Source organism: Lissotriton vulgaris, chromosome 2_1 (assembly GCF_964263255.1).
Source record: "Lissotriton vulgaris chromosome 2_1, aLisVul1.2, whole genome shotgun sequence".
NCBI classification, from domain to species: domain Eukaryota; kingdom Metazoa; phylum Chordata; class Amphibia; order Caudata; family Salamandridae; genus Lissotriton; species Lissotriton vulgaris.
In genome coordinates, this window is record NC_141687.1 from 1,464,482,233 (window position 1) to 1,464,502,033 (window position 19,801).

The following is a 19,801-nucleotide window of genomic DNA, read 5'->3' on the forward strand; positions in this document are numbered from 1 at the left end:
ATACTGTGTCATACTAGAGAGTGTTATATTAATAAATACATATTCTTATAACTACTGTGTGGCTCTCCTTTCATGTAACTAATATTATAAGATTGGATTCTGGTAAAACAAGCTGCTTAACATTCCTTCAAGACTAAGCCTGAAGGCTGCTTTCCACAGATACCACTTGGATAGCTTTCTAAGGTTATCTTTGACCTCTTAAATCACCATAAGGGTTGTTTGGACTGGTGCAAGGTGCTCATTTTATTTAGTGGACAGCATATACCAGGCCAACTTCTCACACACAGCACAAGCACAGTGAAGGGCAAAACCCAATAAGATGCTCCCTGTTGTAAGAAACTGGATTATTTGGCCTAGATGACCTGCCCACCTCAAGCAATCATTCAAATCCTCATCAGGTTGAACCCTCCAAGTCACTAAATTAACATGTGCTCAAATAGATTCTAGCTGTAGTAGAGAGCAGATAGGCTTAACTTAAGCCAATGTGTAAAGAATGTATGCAGTACCAAAACAGTAATAAATTAAAAACGCAAAATTAACAAAATAGAGTACAATGAACGAAATGACAAACATCAAATCATAAGAAAAATAACACAAAAAAAAACACTAAGCACAAATGATAGGAAATGGTTGCGGTAAGTGGGACATGTATGCAATTGACACACAATTGATGGACGGAATGCAGAACAAATCAAAACATTCACCCCCAGTCAAGAGATGTGGGTTAAATCCATCATTCTTTTGCTCACCATGCCACCCTAGTTTAGACCTGGCCATATGCAAATCAGTCTTGACTCTGTGCCTCATGGGAACAGTCCAGCCCGAACTGCCAAGCCAGGTCCTCCCTGGACCAGAAACAAGCATCCTAGGACCGGTTTCGAGGTTTCACCTCTCTTCAGCCAGGATAGCTTGATTCCAGTGGCACAGTGAGCCCAGGACCCACGTCTGGGTATACCTGGCGCACTTAGGGGGAGAAAGCAAAAGACACAAAATTGATGGACAGAAACCGGTCCCAGGATGCTTGTTTCCGGTCCAGGGAAGACATGGCTTGGCAGTTCGGGCCGGACTGTTACCATGAGGCACAGGGTCAAACTGATTTGCATATGGCCATGTCTGAACTGGGGTGGTGGAGTGAGCTAAAGAATGATGATGGATTAAACCCAGATCAGTTGACTGGGGGTGAATGCTTGCAATGTTCAACACTCCGTCCATCATCCCCTTTGGTTTTGCTATGTATGCAATTTGAGGCGGACCACAATGAGTACAGGTCAGACACACACATCAGGATGTCCTGGTTAAAGATTCTACCTTATGAATTTGTTTTTTTAAGTCCCAATCTACCACAGGAGTTCACCCCTAAAGCCTCCCACAACCACAGAGAGGACACTAAGAGCTTCACAGCATGTCAGGCAAGAGTCCTGTCTTGATCTAGCTTCCACTGTTCAGATGGGTACTGCCAACAAAGGAATCTTGCAGCTGGTTGTATCCCGTAGCTTGAACAGGAGGTAAGCCTAATGACCCTTGAAGTCCACTTCTTTGGCCTAGACACAAGAGGGAACAATATAAAAGACCTAGGCATCATAGGGAGGAACATCAATGGAAAAGGTTTTTATCTTGCATCAGTAGTGTATAATGGCAACCCCATACAAGAAATCCAATTCGGACGATAAAGCAGAGGCTCTTCTCATATGATTAGACAGAGCAAACTCCCAAGGAGAGGTTCTATGTTTTTTTCTGGAGATAGTAACCTATACTTTTGCTAGGTCAGAGCAGCTGTCATAGAACTCACACAGCGGGTCCCTGTTTTACGGCAGCATATGGACAAATAAAGGGAATCTCTAGAGCCCTGCAACCGCTTTTAACAAGGAAGTGTACAGTTAGTTATGACTAGAGACTCTTAACAAGAGAAGCAGCAATTTTGTGAAAGCAAGCTGCAGACTGAAAGCGGCATTATTGTGAAATGTGCCAGTAACCGCAAGAATAAGTAACAACAAAAACACACAAGAATACAAGCTGCGTACTGAAAGCGGCATTCTTATTAAAGCAAGCTGCGTACTGAAAGCGGCATTATTGTGTAACGTGCCGTCAACAGTAAGAATAAGTAACAAAAACACACAAGAATACGCACCAAGTTCCACGCCGTGCGTTTCAACATAATAAATACAAACTCATCAAACTCCGACAAGAGCTCCGTACAGGAAACAACATTTACGTTGCTATGACACCAAAATGGCGTCGGACTGCCCACAATCCCTACGGACACGCACATGCTGTTTGCTACGGACAAATGGCAAGAGCAGCCATGTTTGTCCATGCAGACGCGTGTATGAAGCTCTCGGCAGAATCGATTCCAAAAGGTACTCCAATAGCGAGAGCATCGCATGTGCTGCTTTCGCTAGGCGAGACCTAAAAAGACTAAGGCCTTCTCAGGCATATGAACCGGAGACCTGGACTCACATTTTCTCAGACCTGTGCTGGAAAGTAGGGGAATCACGCCGGATCCTGGTTCTGGGAACTCTATCTGGGCCTGATTTGGGATTCAGGTGACCAAAGTAAATATGCTAAATTTGTCCTGGTATCCTTTTTCGACACAATTCAGTTCAGCACATTCTCATGTTACTTGCATCGCATTTAGTGTAGCAACCTGAAGGCAGCGCAGGGGCTTTCTTATTTTCACTTCCAGTCAGGTGCAAACAACTGATTGATTTAAAGTGCCATTTGCCCTTATTTTATTCAAGTATTATACTGGATGGGAGTCATCTGGAGTCGAACACCTAAATGCCAATGCAGTGGAATGAAATGAAAGCCGATAGTTTATCACTTCACAAGTACTTTAGAGGAACTATGACTTGGGAGCAGAGTTTTGACTTTGTTCAACCATTCACCCCCTATGTAAGAGATGAGCTTGCACTGTAGGAATGCAAAATGTATCTGTGTGCATGAGCAATTACATAAAAGGTTTTTTAATGACACCTCCTAATTTAATTTATTTTTAGTTCTTTAATAGCGCCACTCATCCCAGTATAGGGTGTCGGAGCACTTTCCATCACACACAGACAATAAATCATACATGTGTGAAAATCAATATACAGGAAATGTTACATAAGACAATGAAGGTTAAGCGGTGTGGGATTCACATACCATCCTTAGTTGTAGACATTAAATGTTAAGTGTGAATAGTCAGGAAACACAAACAGTCAGGAAATATAATGCAAAACAGTGATTGGAGTTGACTGTATGCCAAACTCTAGTAATTCTCAGAGGAGCCTATTTCTTACAATCAGGGGAACAACAGATTGAGAGAAAACAGAAAGGATCTAAACCTGTGACTTAAGGTTTGCATGCAGCTCCTTGATCATTGTTCTATTTTAGAAGAACTGCAACTTATGAACTGGAAGTAACAAAATGATCTCAGTATCAAAAGCATGGCCTACTTATCTACATAAAATACATCTGGGTTCTGCATGCTACCCAATGTACTTCACAGCAGGAACATTAACACTCTATGCTACTTTATTAGCCAACTGTAATGGAACACAAAACAGAACTCTCCTTGAACTGTATTAAACATTGGAGTTATCAGTCAGTCAATGTTTATTGTGTCAATTAATAAAAATTGTTACAAAATTTCAAATAAAATCTCACGTACTTCATTTCAATTCGTTCGTACCGAGGAAGTTGTGATATGTCATATCTTACTAAAACTATCAAATATAATTTTTTCCGAACGGAGCAATTAAAAAACAGATAAAATCAGTGAAGTACAGGTGTAGACAATAAATCGGTTCAATCCTGTAGATTCCTTCCCCTTATATGCAGGCTTTGCCAGTCTTGCGGTGGAGGGTTTAGGGTCAAAGAGGCATGTATACGTTCAAATGTTTGGAGTTATCTTACCACTAGAATAACCCCCTCCAAATTGCTGGGAGCACAAAAGCTATCAGCAGCAGCAACAGAAGGCTAAACGTAATGCGCCTTGTAGTTGCCCTTTTCACATTACAAGCAGGGATTGCCTGTCTCTCCCCGCATGGGTTCTGCAATTACCTGAAAGCAGCTGACTGGTTAACCTCAAGCTGCCCCCCCCACCAACCCCTTACAAAGCCCCGAAAACAGCTAAACAATTATTACAACTGCCTAGTCTTGCCCATTTTACTGTGCCTCCTTCATATTTTTTTAGGGGAATGTCGCCACAAGTATGTTGTGTGAGGTTATGGTTAGCAACCACTTCACCTTGGGCTTGTGACTGAACTTTACGAAGACTCGCCTGTGGTCCGTGTCGTAGCTCCAACCCTGGCTGATGCAGCTACCACCTTCGTAGGGTGTGGCTTTGAGCACATACGTCACCAGTGCTTCTTTCAGCTGCAACTCCGTGTCTCAGGAGCGCTCTAGCTTAGATTAAAGTCAGCTGAGGGAGTGTGGGCTAGTTAATACCCGCACGTTGATCTGACAAATTTGTAGCCATCTTGTAATGTTCTTGGCCAAGTCTTCTACAACAATGCAGAATAGCAATTTTATTTTAGTGAATATTCTTGTTATTGTGTCATAAATGCATTTATATGGTGCTTAGTATTCCTGAAAATGTAAAAAAAAAAAAAACAGAAGTCTCCAAGACGTAGCAAAAATCATCTGTATTGCCAGCTGCTTCCAGTGGATTCTACTAGTGCCGCTCTACCAACATCCACTCTGCAGCTGGGTTCGTTTCCAAACTGTGCAGTAAAGTGAGGCAGGTGAGATTAATGGCAAGGGGGTGTCACGATGTCCGGATCGAGAGGACTGCAGAAGCTGAAACCTTAGCAGCCCCTTTGGCAAGCCCCCTGCAAGGCTCAGTTACCACAGTTGTTGCAGTCGGTGTGGATGCCGTACAATCCACCCGCTGTCAGATGCCTTGTTCCTCCCCCCTCCCGGATGCTCCTACCACTAGAGAGGGGGGAAAAAGGCACGGCTGCCCGCGGCAAAAAAAAAAACACAACAAGCATTTGCAATGCAATAGGTCTCGCATTGGGCACTGTGAGCTCTTGGTATTGTAAAGGACATATTTTTTATTTATGTGTTGGTTTTGAAAATAGCTAAATTAATAGCTTTATCATTTACAATGTCAATAGTTTTAACTTTGCCAAATGTGACAACTATAGCATTTGTAATGCAATATGTTTTGTATTTACCAAAGAACATATACAATGGAAAAGGCAGGTGCAAACAACTGATTACATTTTAGCCCGTACTTTTTAAAGTAAAAAATAAAACTACTCCAACTTCAGCTTTGGGTACAGAAAATCATTTTGATGTATTGTAGGAGCAGTGACTGGAGCAGAAAAAAAGTGACCTATCAATGTGCAGAGTGTATAAAGATTGATTTATCACAATGCAAAGAGTATAACATGTGACCTATCAATATACAATGAGTATCATCTTAGAATGCACTAGCAGGGCTAGGTACAACATTCCTCTACTCACATTCAACTTGTTCACATTTTGGGTATTCTAAGGGGGATGTAACTGCAGTTGCGTTGATTGCCAAAGATGTCCTTATCTACTGAATGAACTTCAAGCACCATTTAATTCACAGTGTTATAACACAGGACAGGGGCACATAGAAAGTGTATTCAAAGAGTACAGAATAGTCACCATTCACTATAATTCGAGGGCATTCTTTGCAAGAAGAAGTGACTGTATAGCATACCACCCAATACACAATGTGTGGCACCGGGGGGCTAGGACTTTTGAGTAACACGATCACAGCAGAATACTAGGCTAGGACAGGGCAGTTAAAGTGAGTACTGGGGAGCAAGTGGAGACAGAGTGGGGGGTCATATGACTGTAGGAGCAGTGAAGTCAAACAAAACCCAAGTTAACACTCAGAGCATGGTCGAATGAATCTACGCAACTTTCCCAAGGCAGGACGTTAGCGGTAACACCTACATTAAAAGATGACGGTGCAAGTATAAACGCAAACCAAGCATAATAATTTAATGGCTCAAAAGCTTTGGGATCAAGGTCTGCGTACGTGCACAGCCACTTTCACACTCTTCTGACCTCCGCATCCGGTGATAAATGTGTTGCTCTTGCTGGGTTATGAGGGCACCTGGCCAAATTGGAGCACCTGTGCTTGTCCTATACCAGGCCACAGCTGGGGGCCCCGGTAAGGAGGAGCTGGTAAAGCCATGGTCTGAATCCCTCTGAGCAGCCAAGAACGAGGGTGAGCTACCCATGAGGCTCCTGCCCCGGTTTACAGAGCAAGAGAGGATCAGGCTGAAGCCGACTGCAGGTCACAGCCGTGCTCGCGACATTGCCAGTCCGACACTGTTTTCCAAGATTGCTCTTCAAAGTGGACATGCGCCGGGACAGTTGTGAGGAGACCTGGGAGGGCGGGGGCTGCCCGCGCATGCGCACCATTCCACTTTCGTTATGAGGAGCGAGCCCTGGCGCCAAAGCTGAAGTCCCGGGTCACAGGAGGGGGCCCGGCTGAAGACCAGCGGATAGCACTGCGGGGCTCCCATGCCTAAGGGGAGAGCCGCGCTGTGGCTGCAGAAGAAGCCCCGAGTCAGAAATGGCATCGGATGAGGCCGTCGATGCAAGTGCGGGGCTCCCATAAGTGAGGGAAGCCCCACGTGTGCCAGGTAATGCGTGTGTGTGTCTATGCGTTCTGATCCATTGTGACTGGGAACAGCGACCTGATCCGATTCCGGCATGCTGCGCGTGCCCATCTCTTGTCTCCTTGTAAGCAGAGCCGCTTACTATAGGTCTCGCTGCGACAGGGCTTTGCCCTGTATCGCAGGTGCGAGACCTAAAAACTGATTGTTCAAATTGGGCGAGCTGCGTCATTGTTGAGATAAAGCCATTCCGACAGGAAAACAAGTGGTCTGAGGTGCGTTTCTAATTCACTGAAGTTGTAATTGAAAACTTCAACACAAACATGTTTGGTTTGTTGAAGTAGTCCCCAAATGAACATGTACAGTGTAAGGAAACTGTACTTACAGATGCTCCTGATTGAAAAAAGCAAGTGATGTATCGGGAGCACTAAGCAATGAAGAGCCACCAAAGGAGACCGACAGCAGTAAGGAACCAATTATAAAGGGCAGGTGGGATTACACACCCAGCACTGATTACAGCAGGTCTTGCATACAGTGCATGCGTTCTTGCTTAGGCTCAACCTAAAAAAGTGGAGGATAGTTCAGGACCTGGGAAAGTTCAATCATATTGTTGTCCTGTCGTACTGAATTTTACCATGATATTTTCCAAATTCCATGTGAAGCACTGGTTTGCTATCAATGATCAGTGTCAGGAATTCTTATCCATATCCTTGCATGAGGATAGGTAGTTTCTTTTCGGGTTCCAATTTCCAGCGAAAACTGTGATGTGCTCTATAGTCACTGGTACAAATGAAAGCCAACTGTTACAAAACTAAATGCCATCATCAACCACGTCACAGAGAAGGTAGGTTCATACAGTAGGAGCATTCTTTGTTACAATAAGAACATGTCCAAAACACACATTTGCATAATCATCCTCAACAATAATAGAGTAGCCCCCATAACCTTCGACAATGATCACAACATCTGACCAAGTCAGTCATCATCTGTGGCAAACAACACTCATCATCCATTGAGGAGGATGATCAAGTACCCTCAGGGTCCATACATCTGGCCAGGAGTCCCGCCCACACCCTAGGTCCTCCTCAGCCTTATCTTCACGACCTCAGCCACTGCCCCCTCAGCCACATCCGCCTCCACACAGCTCAACACAATACCCTGCTGACCCATTTATGCGAGTGCCAGTGGTTTGGGCAGTAACAAAACCTGTAGAGCATGACGGACCTGTAAGTAATGAAAGGTTTCTGTAACGATTAGGTCATACTTTCTCAGCAATTCAGAGAACGGCAGTACTGCACCATTAGACCATAGATTCTCTACCTTAGAGATGCCGATCAGGTCCCATTTATCAAAACCTGGCCTCTGTCTCAACCTGCCCAGTCTTTTACAGTCCCACAACGGAGAACCCCAGGTCATCCTTCCTCCTCAACTCAGTGTTTTGAGTGTGGTATGCCAAAGCTGGATTGTGAGTACTGTAGGTCCTGTAAGGGCATAGTGTTTCAGAGAAGTGTTCAGTTCTCACGAATAACCGCCAGGCTGTATGGTATACAGGTTTAACAAAGGTGTATGTAACAAGGACCCCCTGAATTAACGAATATTGTAATTCCTAGGTCAGGGAAACAAGTACAATTGAAAAGTAACAACCTAGGCAATTATACACTTTGAGTCACACATAGATCAAGAATATATAGCAGTAGACTACAGCTGGCTAAAACACAAGTATTTATTAATCAATTGACACAAATTAAAAGAGTTCATTTATATGACATAAAAATAGCAGTACAAAAATCACAATGTATAATTGACATTCACATATTAACAATTAAACAAACAATAAAAAATGAGGGTGGGTGGCATGAAAATTCAGTCTCATACTTGTGTTTTAGCCAGCTGTAGTCTACTGCTATATATTCTTGATCTATGTGTGACTCAAAGTGTATAATTGCCTAGGTTGTTACTTTTCAATGGTATACCGGTTTATACAGTACGCTGGTTCATATATGGGTCGATGCACCCTTTGAGTAATAATGGTCAACTGTGCCACCCAATATTTTTTTTAGATATCTGGCAGAACCATTTCCTCTATTATACCAGTCTTGTGTAAATTTGGTTAAAGCTATGTGAGGGGCAACCGCCTCCTGGAGAAAACCCAGGGCCCGTCATTGTTAAGCTGTTAAATCACACGCAGGGAATATTCCTTTTCCCGGTACACCAGGATAGATAGGATTATGTGTTTGCGTCCATAGCGGACCAAATTACAGACACCACGCACTTAACAAAGACATTTTCGGACCAAAACCCACTGGAGACGGTTTTTAGCTGGGGCAGACTACCCTCTCCAGTCCCCCCCACATGGCGGCTATGGCCTTAAACGCTGGAGGATTCTGCATTTCGCAGCGTGCTCTCCACTGCACTACAAAACTACTTTACAGAAAATTACAATACTGCCTCCACAATTCTGGTTCAGTGGGATACTATGAAGGATGAAGGCAGTCATTAGGGGCGCAGCAATTACCGCTACGGTGGGAGCGAGACAGGAGGTACACAGAAAACTACAAGACACTGAGACAGATATGTCACGACTAGAGCAAGAGGCAACGCAAGACCCTACGAAACAGGCACCCCTACAAGAGACACGCATCCAACATGCAGAACTTCGAGACGCTGAGGCTGATAGATTATAGGTCCTACATGCAAAGACATCATTCGGAGGCCGATAACTCAGGTATCCTCTTAGCCAAACTGATTAGAAATTACCCTCCCACTACTGTTATTAGCTGCATTACGCTACCTGGGGGAGCGACTGCAACCACACAGTGTGAAATTAGTGATGCCTTCAGTGACTACTATGGAGAACTATACAGGGCACCACACTTTTTGGGGGAGTCTTCCATTGACTACTTTCTCGCAGTCTTACTATACCCACAACCCCCGACAGGTATGCAGAAGTGTTTGGAGGGACCTCTTACCAAGGCAGAGATAAAAAGTAGCCATAGGTGGACTTGCAAGCAACAAAACCCCGGGCCCGGATGGGCTGCCAGTGGAATTCTTTGCAACATACTCTGAGATATTAATACCGAATTGGGAGGAGTTATATAAAAAAAAAAAAAAAAAAAAAAAAAAAAAAAATTGCTCGAGACGGGCGCCTCCCTTGCACCGCCGCACAGGCGCTGGTGGTGTCATTGCCTAAGCTAGGTAGGGATCCGGAAGACATGTCCGGCTATCGCCCCTTGTCCTTGCTATGTACGGAATACAAAATATTAAGCAAAGTATTGCCCAACAGAACTCAGCCATACCTCCACAAGTTGATCCATATGGATCAATGTGGGTTTATACCAGCTAGGAGCACTTCATTAAATCTACATAAACTACACCAGATCATGTCGACTGTCTCTCAGTGCCTTTTTAACTTCCAAAAAGCGACGGCGTTGTCTCTGAACCTTGAGTGAAAGTCAGGGAAGGTGGTTATTTGTGTGTTTTCACAGGTCACTAGACGAGGGCTATAAGGCAATTATAGGTCTGGGAAGGGCCACTGGACTAGGGCATCCTATTCTTTAAGTATGAGGTCTTCAACAAAGAGGTCCACTCCTGGCCCCTCCCAATATGCGCACTTAATGACGGGCCCTACCTTCATAATCCTACAGTCGGGCCTCCATGATTGTATTGGATGTCTGAAGGTTATGGACTAGGGTCTTGAGGGCTTGTGTCTAGGTGGAGGGTGGTCATAGATGCTTCCATCTCTTTTACTAGTAAACTCATGGCATGAAGATCCGCCCTCAACAGTGATCCCTCATTAGGGACCAAATCATACGGGCCTCCAACAAAAATCACGCGCCTCCATAAAAAAAAAATAATAATAATAAAATCACATCCCTTGGATCGCCGCCATAATATCTTGTAGTGTCAAGGGTTCGCCACATGGGGCAGTTCAAACCACAGGCTAAGCCAGCTCTTGGGCCTAACCTGTGGTCCAGAGTTTTCTGAGAATACAAATTTATCTAGCTTTGTCTGATGGGCGCCTCGCATACCGTTATGCCTGTCATGCTGCCACTGTGTGGGGGAGGGGGACAGTTAGGAAGGAGGGACACTGGGGCTGCAGGGGTACTCATCGCCACTTGCCTGTGGGTGAAAGAGTACACCCCATGCGGCCTGTCCGCTTTCTCACCAAGCAGGCACCACTCCCATAAATCTCAAGGGCACACATCCATGACTCCTCGTAAATGATTAGAAGCGCACCTCCATATATAGTATCTGGTGATAATTGGATGCCACAGGTAGATGGGGCCACCAAGGGAACAGCCCCGCCCCGGATGAGTGAGGATCAGCCGCCATATCAGCGTGGGGCCGACAGATGGCCGGTGTGGTGGAGACAAGGAGAGCCAGTGGAGAGTTCTAGCTTGGGTCTCAAATGAGCACTGTATACAGTTTCAATATCACGCTCTGGGAACACAATGTCTCCCCACAGAGATACGTCCTCACATCTCTTCCGTTCACCTGGTGGCCTATTTAAACTTGCTGCAGATTGTGCTTTGTTGAGGCTACCCAAAAGGAGACCAGCGTCATATTAGATCGCTGCTATGCCGCAATCTGGATTTGCAGTTTGACTCTCCAGGTCTCAACTGTGCATGAGCATAGTGCATGCACCCCACGCGGCTGCTCCACCTGGGTCGCCTCCCTCAGCCATTGCAGGGGCTCTCGGACTCAGAGGCCATCGGCATCCGTTGTCAACATCATCACGGTGGCTGGTCGGCAATGACGGCCCAAATCTAGACCAGTGCTTCATTTCTTTCACCGGGCTGCCGCGTCTCTGGCTCCCCAAATGATTCTTCTCGCACATATCACCAGGCTCAATGGGTTCCCCTCAAGCTAACAACCAATCCAAAGCGATTATATTGCAGCTGGAAGACAGAATCATGTGTGGATATTGAGGGATAATGCGGATGGGAGATGGAGCCGCTCTAAGAAGCGGATACCTTCCTTGATGGTGTATACATTTAAATCTTGCATTGCTTGACACATTCTTAACCAATGCACATATTCTCTTCCATTGGGCATTTTCGAACTGCACCCCTAGGTCACCCTCTCAAGCCTCCAGTGCAGGGGAACAGACCCCACCTACGATCTACTGTTAAGGCCCTGTATATGAGGGAGACCATATGGTAGCCCCCACCAAACTCCAACAGGCTTCAAAAGGTGAGTGACGTAGCAGAGGCTACTGGGAATGTGGGTCATATAGTCCAGACTATGGCTGCAATACAAGCGTGCTGCAAGAATTGGCCCTACATGGAAGCTTTCCTGTGCAGCCTCAAAAGTGATAAACTCTTAAATGGGGGACAAGTCCCCCAACATCTCAGTCTCTCCCCCTCCAGGCTGAAAGGTCCACAGATTCCCTCAGCGCTCTAAAAGCTGGAAGGTCCCAAAAGATGAATTCCCTGGCTAAAGGGGCCCTAGCTAGGACCACACTAACTGTCCGCTTCCACAGGGAGGCAGTGTGCCGAATAAGATACGGGACCGAGGTTATATCCCACCTCCCCAACATCAGGAGTTGAGCGAGGGAACAGCACCTCCCCACGTCCTTTAAAAGCAATATCTCTCAAGTGTCCTCCTCCACTAACCAGTGTGCCAATGTTGAACACAATTAACTTGTGGGAGGAATTTAAAAAACTGCAGGATAAAGCCCCAGAAATGAAGGAAAAGTGGGTGAGGTCTTAATGTGCAAAGAATCAGTATAATAGATGAGAGACCCGTTTTACCTGATGCCATGGTTTCACCTATAGCCAGGAATTTCTATGATCCTACCCATATCGGGAGAAATGCTGTGGTCTGACTCTTTAAAAATTACTGGTATAATTCCCACTTTTGTGTAATTGCAGGGACTTTGCATCACATGTGCTTTTTTTCCAGCATGTAAAGGAGGGCAGGAGGAAAGTAAAGACCATGAGTCACATAGGAAGATCAGGTGGTCCCTTTAACTGCATTCAGGTGGACTTAGCAAAGATGCCCATTTCCAACGGACTTTGCTATGGAGTCTCAAAGTGAAGTCAAGACAAATGCACTGCCTGTGGGAAATGAGACAGAGAAACCACAGTGAACCAAGCAGCCGAAAACAAGAGTATATAAAAGGAGCTAGAAGAAAGTGCAAGCACTACGGCCAGAAGAGGGCAGAGGAGAGAGATAGGTAGAAACAAAGAGTAGATTTTTGATTTTTCTTTCCGATCGGATTTAATAGAAACCGTTGTGCTAAGTGCAAAGAAAAGTTGTAGAGTTCTAGTAGTAGACGCAGTATTTGCCAGTTATACTAACGATTGGCTTACTTGTGACTCTTTACTCTCCTGTCGTGCATGTTTTAACTAAAACGGATCAATTTTCTTTAGACGAGCAATATAGGTTAAACATGAAGATACTGCATAGAGATGGCTTGAGGGAAACTTTTCGGAAAATGTGTATTTTAAATTACTGCACGAGTATCCCACAGCTAAGAACTGTGGCATATGTATATACCTTCCTTCTTCTAAGGCAGGTTGTGTTACTTATCACTTGCCCCTCCCTTACACTCTGTCCTGCAGTATATTCAGTTCTACAGGAATTACGCGACAGAGGAGAGCCAAATTATGTGGCAGTGTTAACTAAATTATGCGGCAAGAAAAGGTAAATTATGCGGCATAGTGTGGCACATTTTGTGATAGTATGACTTCACTATTTTGCTATTTCTACACTTCCTAACACTGTTGGGCACAAGTTGCACCTCATGAATACCAGAGTAACAGACTAATATAACAATAAGGAACAGGAAAGTAACCAGTCAGCCTTCAACAGGGCCTTCCACTGCATGGCAGCAAATGTTGATGTGTTTTTAGTAGCTTTTGAAACGTTAGAGCTAGAAGCAAAATTACTTTTTGTTAAAATTCCCAGATTATGCAGCAGACACTGGATTATGTGGCAAATGCAGCAAATCCATAATTATGTGCAAAGAACGCTCAGCATCACATAAGTCAAGTGCCTCTGGGTATATTCATGAATTGGTTTGATCGTCAAGACATTTACAGTATTATTTCTCAAATTATGACATGCCTTTAGAGGATGTGCCCATGATTAAAAATGTAAATGCACAATCAAGGGTTAAGGTTAAGGTAAATGCTTCATTAAATGAAACCTATTACACAAAACAAGTTTACTGATTTAGCTAACATTAAGGCTTCATGTAAGTCGAGCGGTCCTGAGAAAGATTTTATAAAATGACTGAATGAGAGGAGGATGAACTGGGAAGGGAGTGAAGAAATGAGAAATAAGTGCTTGTGAGAAGGAAACAGCAGTAAAGGAACAAGGATAACATCCAAAACTCAGTTTTGATTTGAAAAGGAAATTAAGACTGTACTATAGGAGAGAAGGATCAGGTTCAAAATATGGAAATGGTGGTGTGGAGTGATTGTGAAGGAGAGGATCCTATTATAAGGGGCGTTTATTCTGTGTGAGGAAAAAATGATTATTTTCATCTTCTGACAAACTGGATTGGTAGTTGCTACCTAGCTTTAATATTTCCTAAAGTGTATCATGTAGATGACAGATGATAAAGGTATAGTGACTGATGAAAAAGATAAGCGTAGTATTTCACAAGTAGAAGGTGATATATTTATGCTATGATTCTTTCTGTAGGTATAATTTTGAATAATCTGACGATCAGTAAGCAGTCTTATCCTGGTAGTTACATTTTACTACTAACATGACTGGTGCTTTTACCACAGTAAATGCAGAACTCAAGGCTATACATGCAATGGTTTTGCAGAACAGGCTTGCTTTAAATATATTACTGGCGAAAGATGGTGGAGCTGGCCACATATGACGTGCCCAGCAATTCTGCACTTATAATCCGGATAAAAGTATTGAAATTGACATGTTTGTAACTAATATGATGGAACGTTCTCTTGAGATCCACCTGGTGCTGCAGCATAGGCTTGCATGCTACACTCAACTCCATCGAGCTCCTCAGATGTCAGTTCCACTCTCTCCGCAACTCAGTCTCCTACGTTCCACCTCAACCAGTCTTGTTGCGTCCTCCAGGACAGAACAAGGACCTCAAATGAATGCTCAGATCTCACCACTTTTATATCTGACATTCCCACACCACCATCCTTGGCTACGTCTACCTCCCAGACAACGCAAGCATGACAAAGATAGAAGACAGCTTCCTCACCGTGGTACAGGATGTCACCCAACTAACACACTCAAGTGATCAAATTCTTGACTTACTTTTCTCAATGTGAGCTACTGGTCAATGCATACTCCCATATCTCTGGACTGACTGACCACCAAGCCAACCTAACTCTACATCCAACCAAGACACCAAGATCAACCCAAATTAGATTTAAAAAAATCCTCAGATCATTAAAAGAATTCTCCCCCAACAAACTAAAGCTCAAACCCATCTCCTGCTCTTCCCCCTTCATGGCTGAAAAAAAACATCCTTCTAAATGACAAATACATTTCTAGAAAATCATTTGAATCTACGCTCCAACCAAAACTTGCAAATGCAAACTGAACCCTTCTGTACCTTGGTATTACAAAGACTTCACGGACAACAAATGCACCATCTGCATACAGGTAAGAAAACAGATGAAAAAATGAATACCAACGTCCTCAAACTACTAAAACCCCCCTACTACCACAGACTGCTCATCAGATTAGCATGAACCAAGTAGGAAAGCAACATCAATAAAAGCAGAACACTGCCCAAGACAATCAAGTATAGCATCAATCTCTCATGCAGGTGGCGGGCGGCACAGATCGACGGCTTTAAAAAAAAAAATTACATTAAAAAGAAATAAAACTTTAAATAAATAAATATATATATATATATATATATATATATATATATATATATATATATATATATATATATATATATATATATATATATATATATATATTTTTTTTTTTTTTTTAACTTAACTGATCACTGAATCTCTCTTCCGTCTCTCTGTAACCGCCTCTCCCCTAGGGTCAGAAGAGGAAGCCCCCAGGCTCCCCTGAGCCAATCACAATGCTGCAATGTGTCGTTGTGATTGGTCTGAGTGCTGTGGTTCGGCGCTCAGTCAGGAATGGGAGCCTGGGCATGTGCTCCACGCAGGTTATAATGCAGCATGCGTGGACAACATGCGACTTGCGCATGACGGTTTGGCCGGCCTGAGAGGGCCAACCAAACATTCATGCGCTCTTGGAGTGGGCCAACCACTCCTACCACTGCTTCTCTGTCATAGGTGCAGCCCCACTTGCAAACCTGCAGCAGCAGGAAAACATAAAATGATAATAACCTCGAGTGATTATCATTGTAGGTTTCCTGTACTTCCCTGCTGCAAAGAAGTGGGGCGATGATCCTCCCCCTTAGCGAAGGAGCCGTTGCTTCCTCATGCTTCACTCTGCATAGACAAGTGCATTACCATCAACATTTTCTACTACAAAAAAGTATAGGCTGTATCTCTCTTCAGCTACAGCCATCCAATCTACAAAAACTGAAGGGATCCCCTCCACAGCTGGATATCCAGCACTTCCCAAAGCTTAGCTCCACCAAAACAGAATTCTAGCTATTCTCCAAGAATAAAAATCAAGAACTAGTCCAACCTTGGCTCACAGACGAACCTAGATGGATTCCAACCCAAACTTTCTACAATGTCAAGTCACTCGATACACCCTGGGGACCGACTTCAGTCACAAAGAATACACTGCGAAGAAACCAAGATGACTGGGTATCAATGTGGCTTAAGGGCTAGAGCAGGCAACCTTGAAGCTGGGGAACCAGGTTAGAGTCCAGCTGAAGCCTTAGGCATCCTGGGATTCTGGGCAAATCACTTAATCCCCCTGTGCCTAAAAAAAAAAATGAATGTGTTCATCTGTAATGCAACTGGTTCTCATGTAAAGCGCTCTGATACCTTCTGGTCGAGTTTGCGCTGTAGTAAACTGCAACCAAAAAGAAACCTCTTTAGTAAGTGATACTGTTCCTCCTAGAATTCAAAACAGCTGTTTGAACCCTTGTACTCTTGAAACTGGATGGGGCCCTGCTCCACAGCCTTTCAGACGCCACACTGACTCTCCTTAAAGGCATCCTACATGCCGCAGTACGTCCCATCAGGGGCCTGAAGAAATATGCCCACATCAACCTGACCCTCATGAAACTCCATAGGTTCCTCTTGCTGACCTTAACCACCCTCAAAAGCAGCAGCATCGTCTACAAAGCCATCACCACCAGCAACCCTGCATATCTGGCTGACAAGCACACCATCACTGGCGGTGCTCAGCACACACACACAGCCAGGACACCATCAGAATAGAAAAAAAAATGCAAAAAAGAAAAAAACAAGGAAACAGGCCTTCTCAAACTATGCACCCTGCATATCTGGCTGACAATGACACCATCTCTGGTGGTTCTCAGCATGACTACAGCCAAGACACTAAGAATGGAAACAAAGAAGGGCAAATGAGAAAAATCAACTAAACTGACCTTCCCATCCATGCACGTAGGCTCTGGAACATCCTCCAATCCATCAATACAGCTTCAAGCTCGGAAAGAGCTTAAGGCATGCCTCTTTAAAGAACACTATATAATAATGCAGTTAACAATCCACTTTCATTCTTAAAAGCTAGCTACCTTTTCAATCACACGACTTATCTTTATCTTTGACCCAGTACAGAACTCTGCTTCTTTTCAACTATGTGTGCGGCTCACAAGTGTCACATGCTTACTTACATAAATAATCAAGAAAGGAGTGACTATCCTATAAAAGAGAAATGCGTTCTAAATAAATATAAGACCTGAGGTGGTCTGCTCAAATCGGTTGCTACTTGAAACTTATTCTGCAAAAATGGCACAGCATTTAAGCATAGTTTGTGGATAAAAGTGCAGAACACACAGATCAGCAACAGTGGCGGTAACCGGTAAAGATTTAGAAACACATACATAGAGAAGCGAACATTGTGCTGTAACCAATACATTAAATGAACTTATTGAAAGGTTGGCTCAGAATAGTAGCACTGTATGCGTTATATAAAAGGTGGATTTAAAAGTTCTCACCGCCCATACAGCAGGATGGAAGGTAAACTATTTCCAAGGGCACCGTATAGACGGTAAAATATACATTAATATTTGAAAGAGGATAACATTTCCAGATTAAATATAGATATGTGCAAAGGCAAATACCGAGCAGCCGTGAGGAATGTCTATTAGGAAAGATTTGCAAATGCACACGACATAGGTTTACAGTAGGCAATGAAACACATAAAATTAAGTTCGCATACATTTACTGTCCGTCCACTATGTTTTTACGGGGAATTAAAATATGAAATGGCACTCGCAGAACAGGCTTTAAGCAATGTAACTGGAATTATGTTTAAAATGAGGACCAAATTATGTTGACAGGTTCACTAAATTACGAAGCAAGAAAAGTCAAATAATGCGGCTCACTGGGCACATTTTGTTATAGTATTGCTTCATTATTTAGCCATTTTTTCATGTTAACACTGCCCGTTCAAAGGTTTCACCTCATCAGTACCAGTAAATGAAGCAACATCCAACTAATAGGTGACCAGTCTACCTTCGCGACCACTGTGTAGCAACACCTCAAGAAACAAACTTGTTTGTTAAAACCTGCAGATCAGGCAGCAGAAGATGGATTATGTGGCACATGCAGTAAATTCATACGTATGCAGAAAACGAAGTGGCCGCGAAAACGAAGCGGGCGCGGAATCGCAGGATTCCAGTGGCCCTGGCTGTTTATTATATATATATGTTATGTTATATGGATATTTATTGCACGCACAATTACTCATGAGTATCCTGGCGCGAAGCATAACCACAGAGAAGTCGAGAGCTGAACAACAGAACATAACAACTTTAATAGGCTATATTAAAAAGATGTGTCTTAAGGAGCTTCTTAAAGCAGCCAAGGTCTCTGGTGTCACTGAGAGTAAATGGGAGGGAATTCCAGAGGGCAGCGGCTTTGACCGAAAAGGATATTTATTTATTTGAAAGTTTTATAGAGCGCGAACAAGATCCTTGCAGATATCAGAGCGCTTTACACACAAGTAGGATAAAAACAGATTAAAGCTAAACAAGATATAAAACAAAGTTGAGCAAAAACAAGTTGATCAGCAGCATGGGCTGTCCCCTGTATAAGTGAACTGGGATTTGTAAATACTGAATAGCAGAAGGAATGTCACATACTTAAAAAAAAGCACGCTCAACTCAGACATGCACGATGGTTCCAAAGAAGCAGCCAAGCGGCACACACAGATGACAGACGAATGTTTCTACTTCACTGTTCACTTACCAGTCGCCTGTGGAAATGGATCGGATGAGCCGGATACCGGGGGCTAAAGAAGACCTCATTCTTCTTGACTGATATAAACACCTAGGGCGCCGCTAAAGAAATGGGAAGTAATCAGCGAAACGCCTTAAAGAGGTAAATGTGTAAAATAATAGCTACTAAAAATCTAGCCTACAAAACAAAAGATGGGGGGGGGGGGGCAGTAAAACCTAACGTTAAAAAAATGTATAAAATAACTACGTGGTCCAAATCTTCAATGGTAAGATTAAAAATATCTGAACTAGCAGCTAGTGGAGTAATGCCCTTGATAGAAGCTCTAACTGTTTAAATACGCTTTACAATAGCATGGAACCTGTCCCGACTGGTCAGTCTGTCCTCTAATTTATAGAAGATAAAATGACTCCAGTTGTCGGTCATTCATAACTGAGGTGCTCTGGAGTGAATCAGCTGTGTTTCAACCCGGGAACCTGCGGCGATCAGGACTGCACGCCGCATGCCCAGGGTTTTCCTAAACTTAACTCAGCACTACTCCTACGCTGCCTTTGTGCCCTGCTTTGCGCCTACGCTGCCCAACTGCCTCTCGTCTCACCCGCCTGTTATCGGCAGTCTCTTTTAAAGCGTCCCATGAATACCGTCCGCCCCAAGCGGCTGATGTACACAGAGGAGGAGGACCTGACCTGGGAGAAGAGAGCAGCGCCCAGACCAAACATGTGATTCAAGGGAGGAGGGCCGGGGCACCGTAAGGGGCGGGGCTGAATAGAGGCACGGGAGCTGCGTGGGGAAGTAACATGAATCAATCAGCCGACGGGGACTCACGCGGGCTGACTAAGTGAGCTGGAGACCCGTATGGATCCCACAGAACCGAATGAGCAAGGGGCACGAGACACCAGAGTAATGTAG

The 19,801-nt window shown here is 43.9% G+C and overlaps 1 protein-coding gene across 4 annotated transcripts in view; it reads right to left on the reverse strand.

The window, feature by feature from the left end:
- SLC37A2 (solute carrier family 37 member 2) overlaps positions 1-19,568 on the reverse strand; it is a 926,772-nt gene extending 907,204 nt beyond the window's left edge. For 3 of the 4 annotated variants that reach the window (XM_086957324.1, XM_086957323.1, XM_086957320.1), the window contains exons 1-2: positions 19,491-19,568; positions 18,905-18,996 (exon numbers count right to left, since the gene is read on the reverse strand). In XM_086957324.1, the coding sequence (XP_086813450.1) occupies positions 18,905-18,963 (59 nt within the window). In that variant the 5' untranslated portion in view covers positions 18,964-18,996; positions 19,491-19,568. The other variant, XM_086957322.1, reaches the window with a different exon arrangement.
- Between the last annotated feature and the right edge of the window lie 233 nt (positions 19,569-19,801).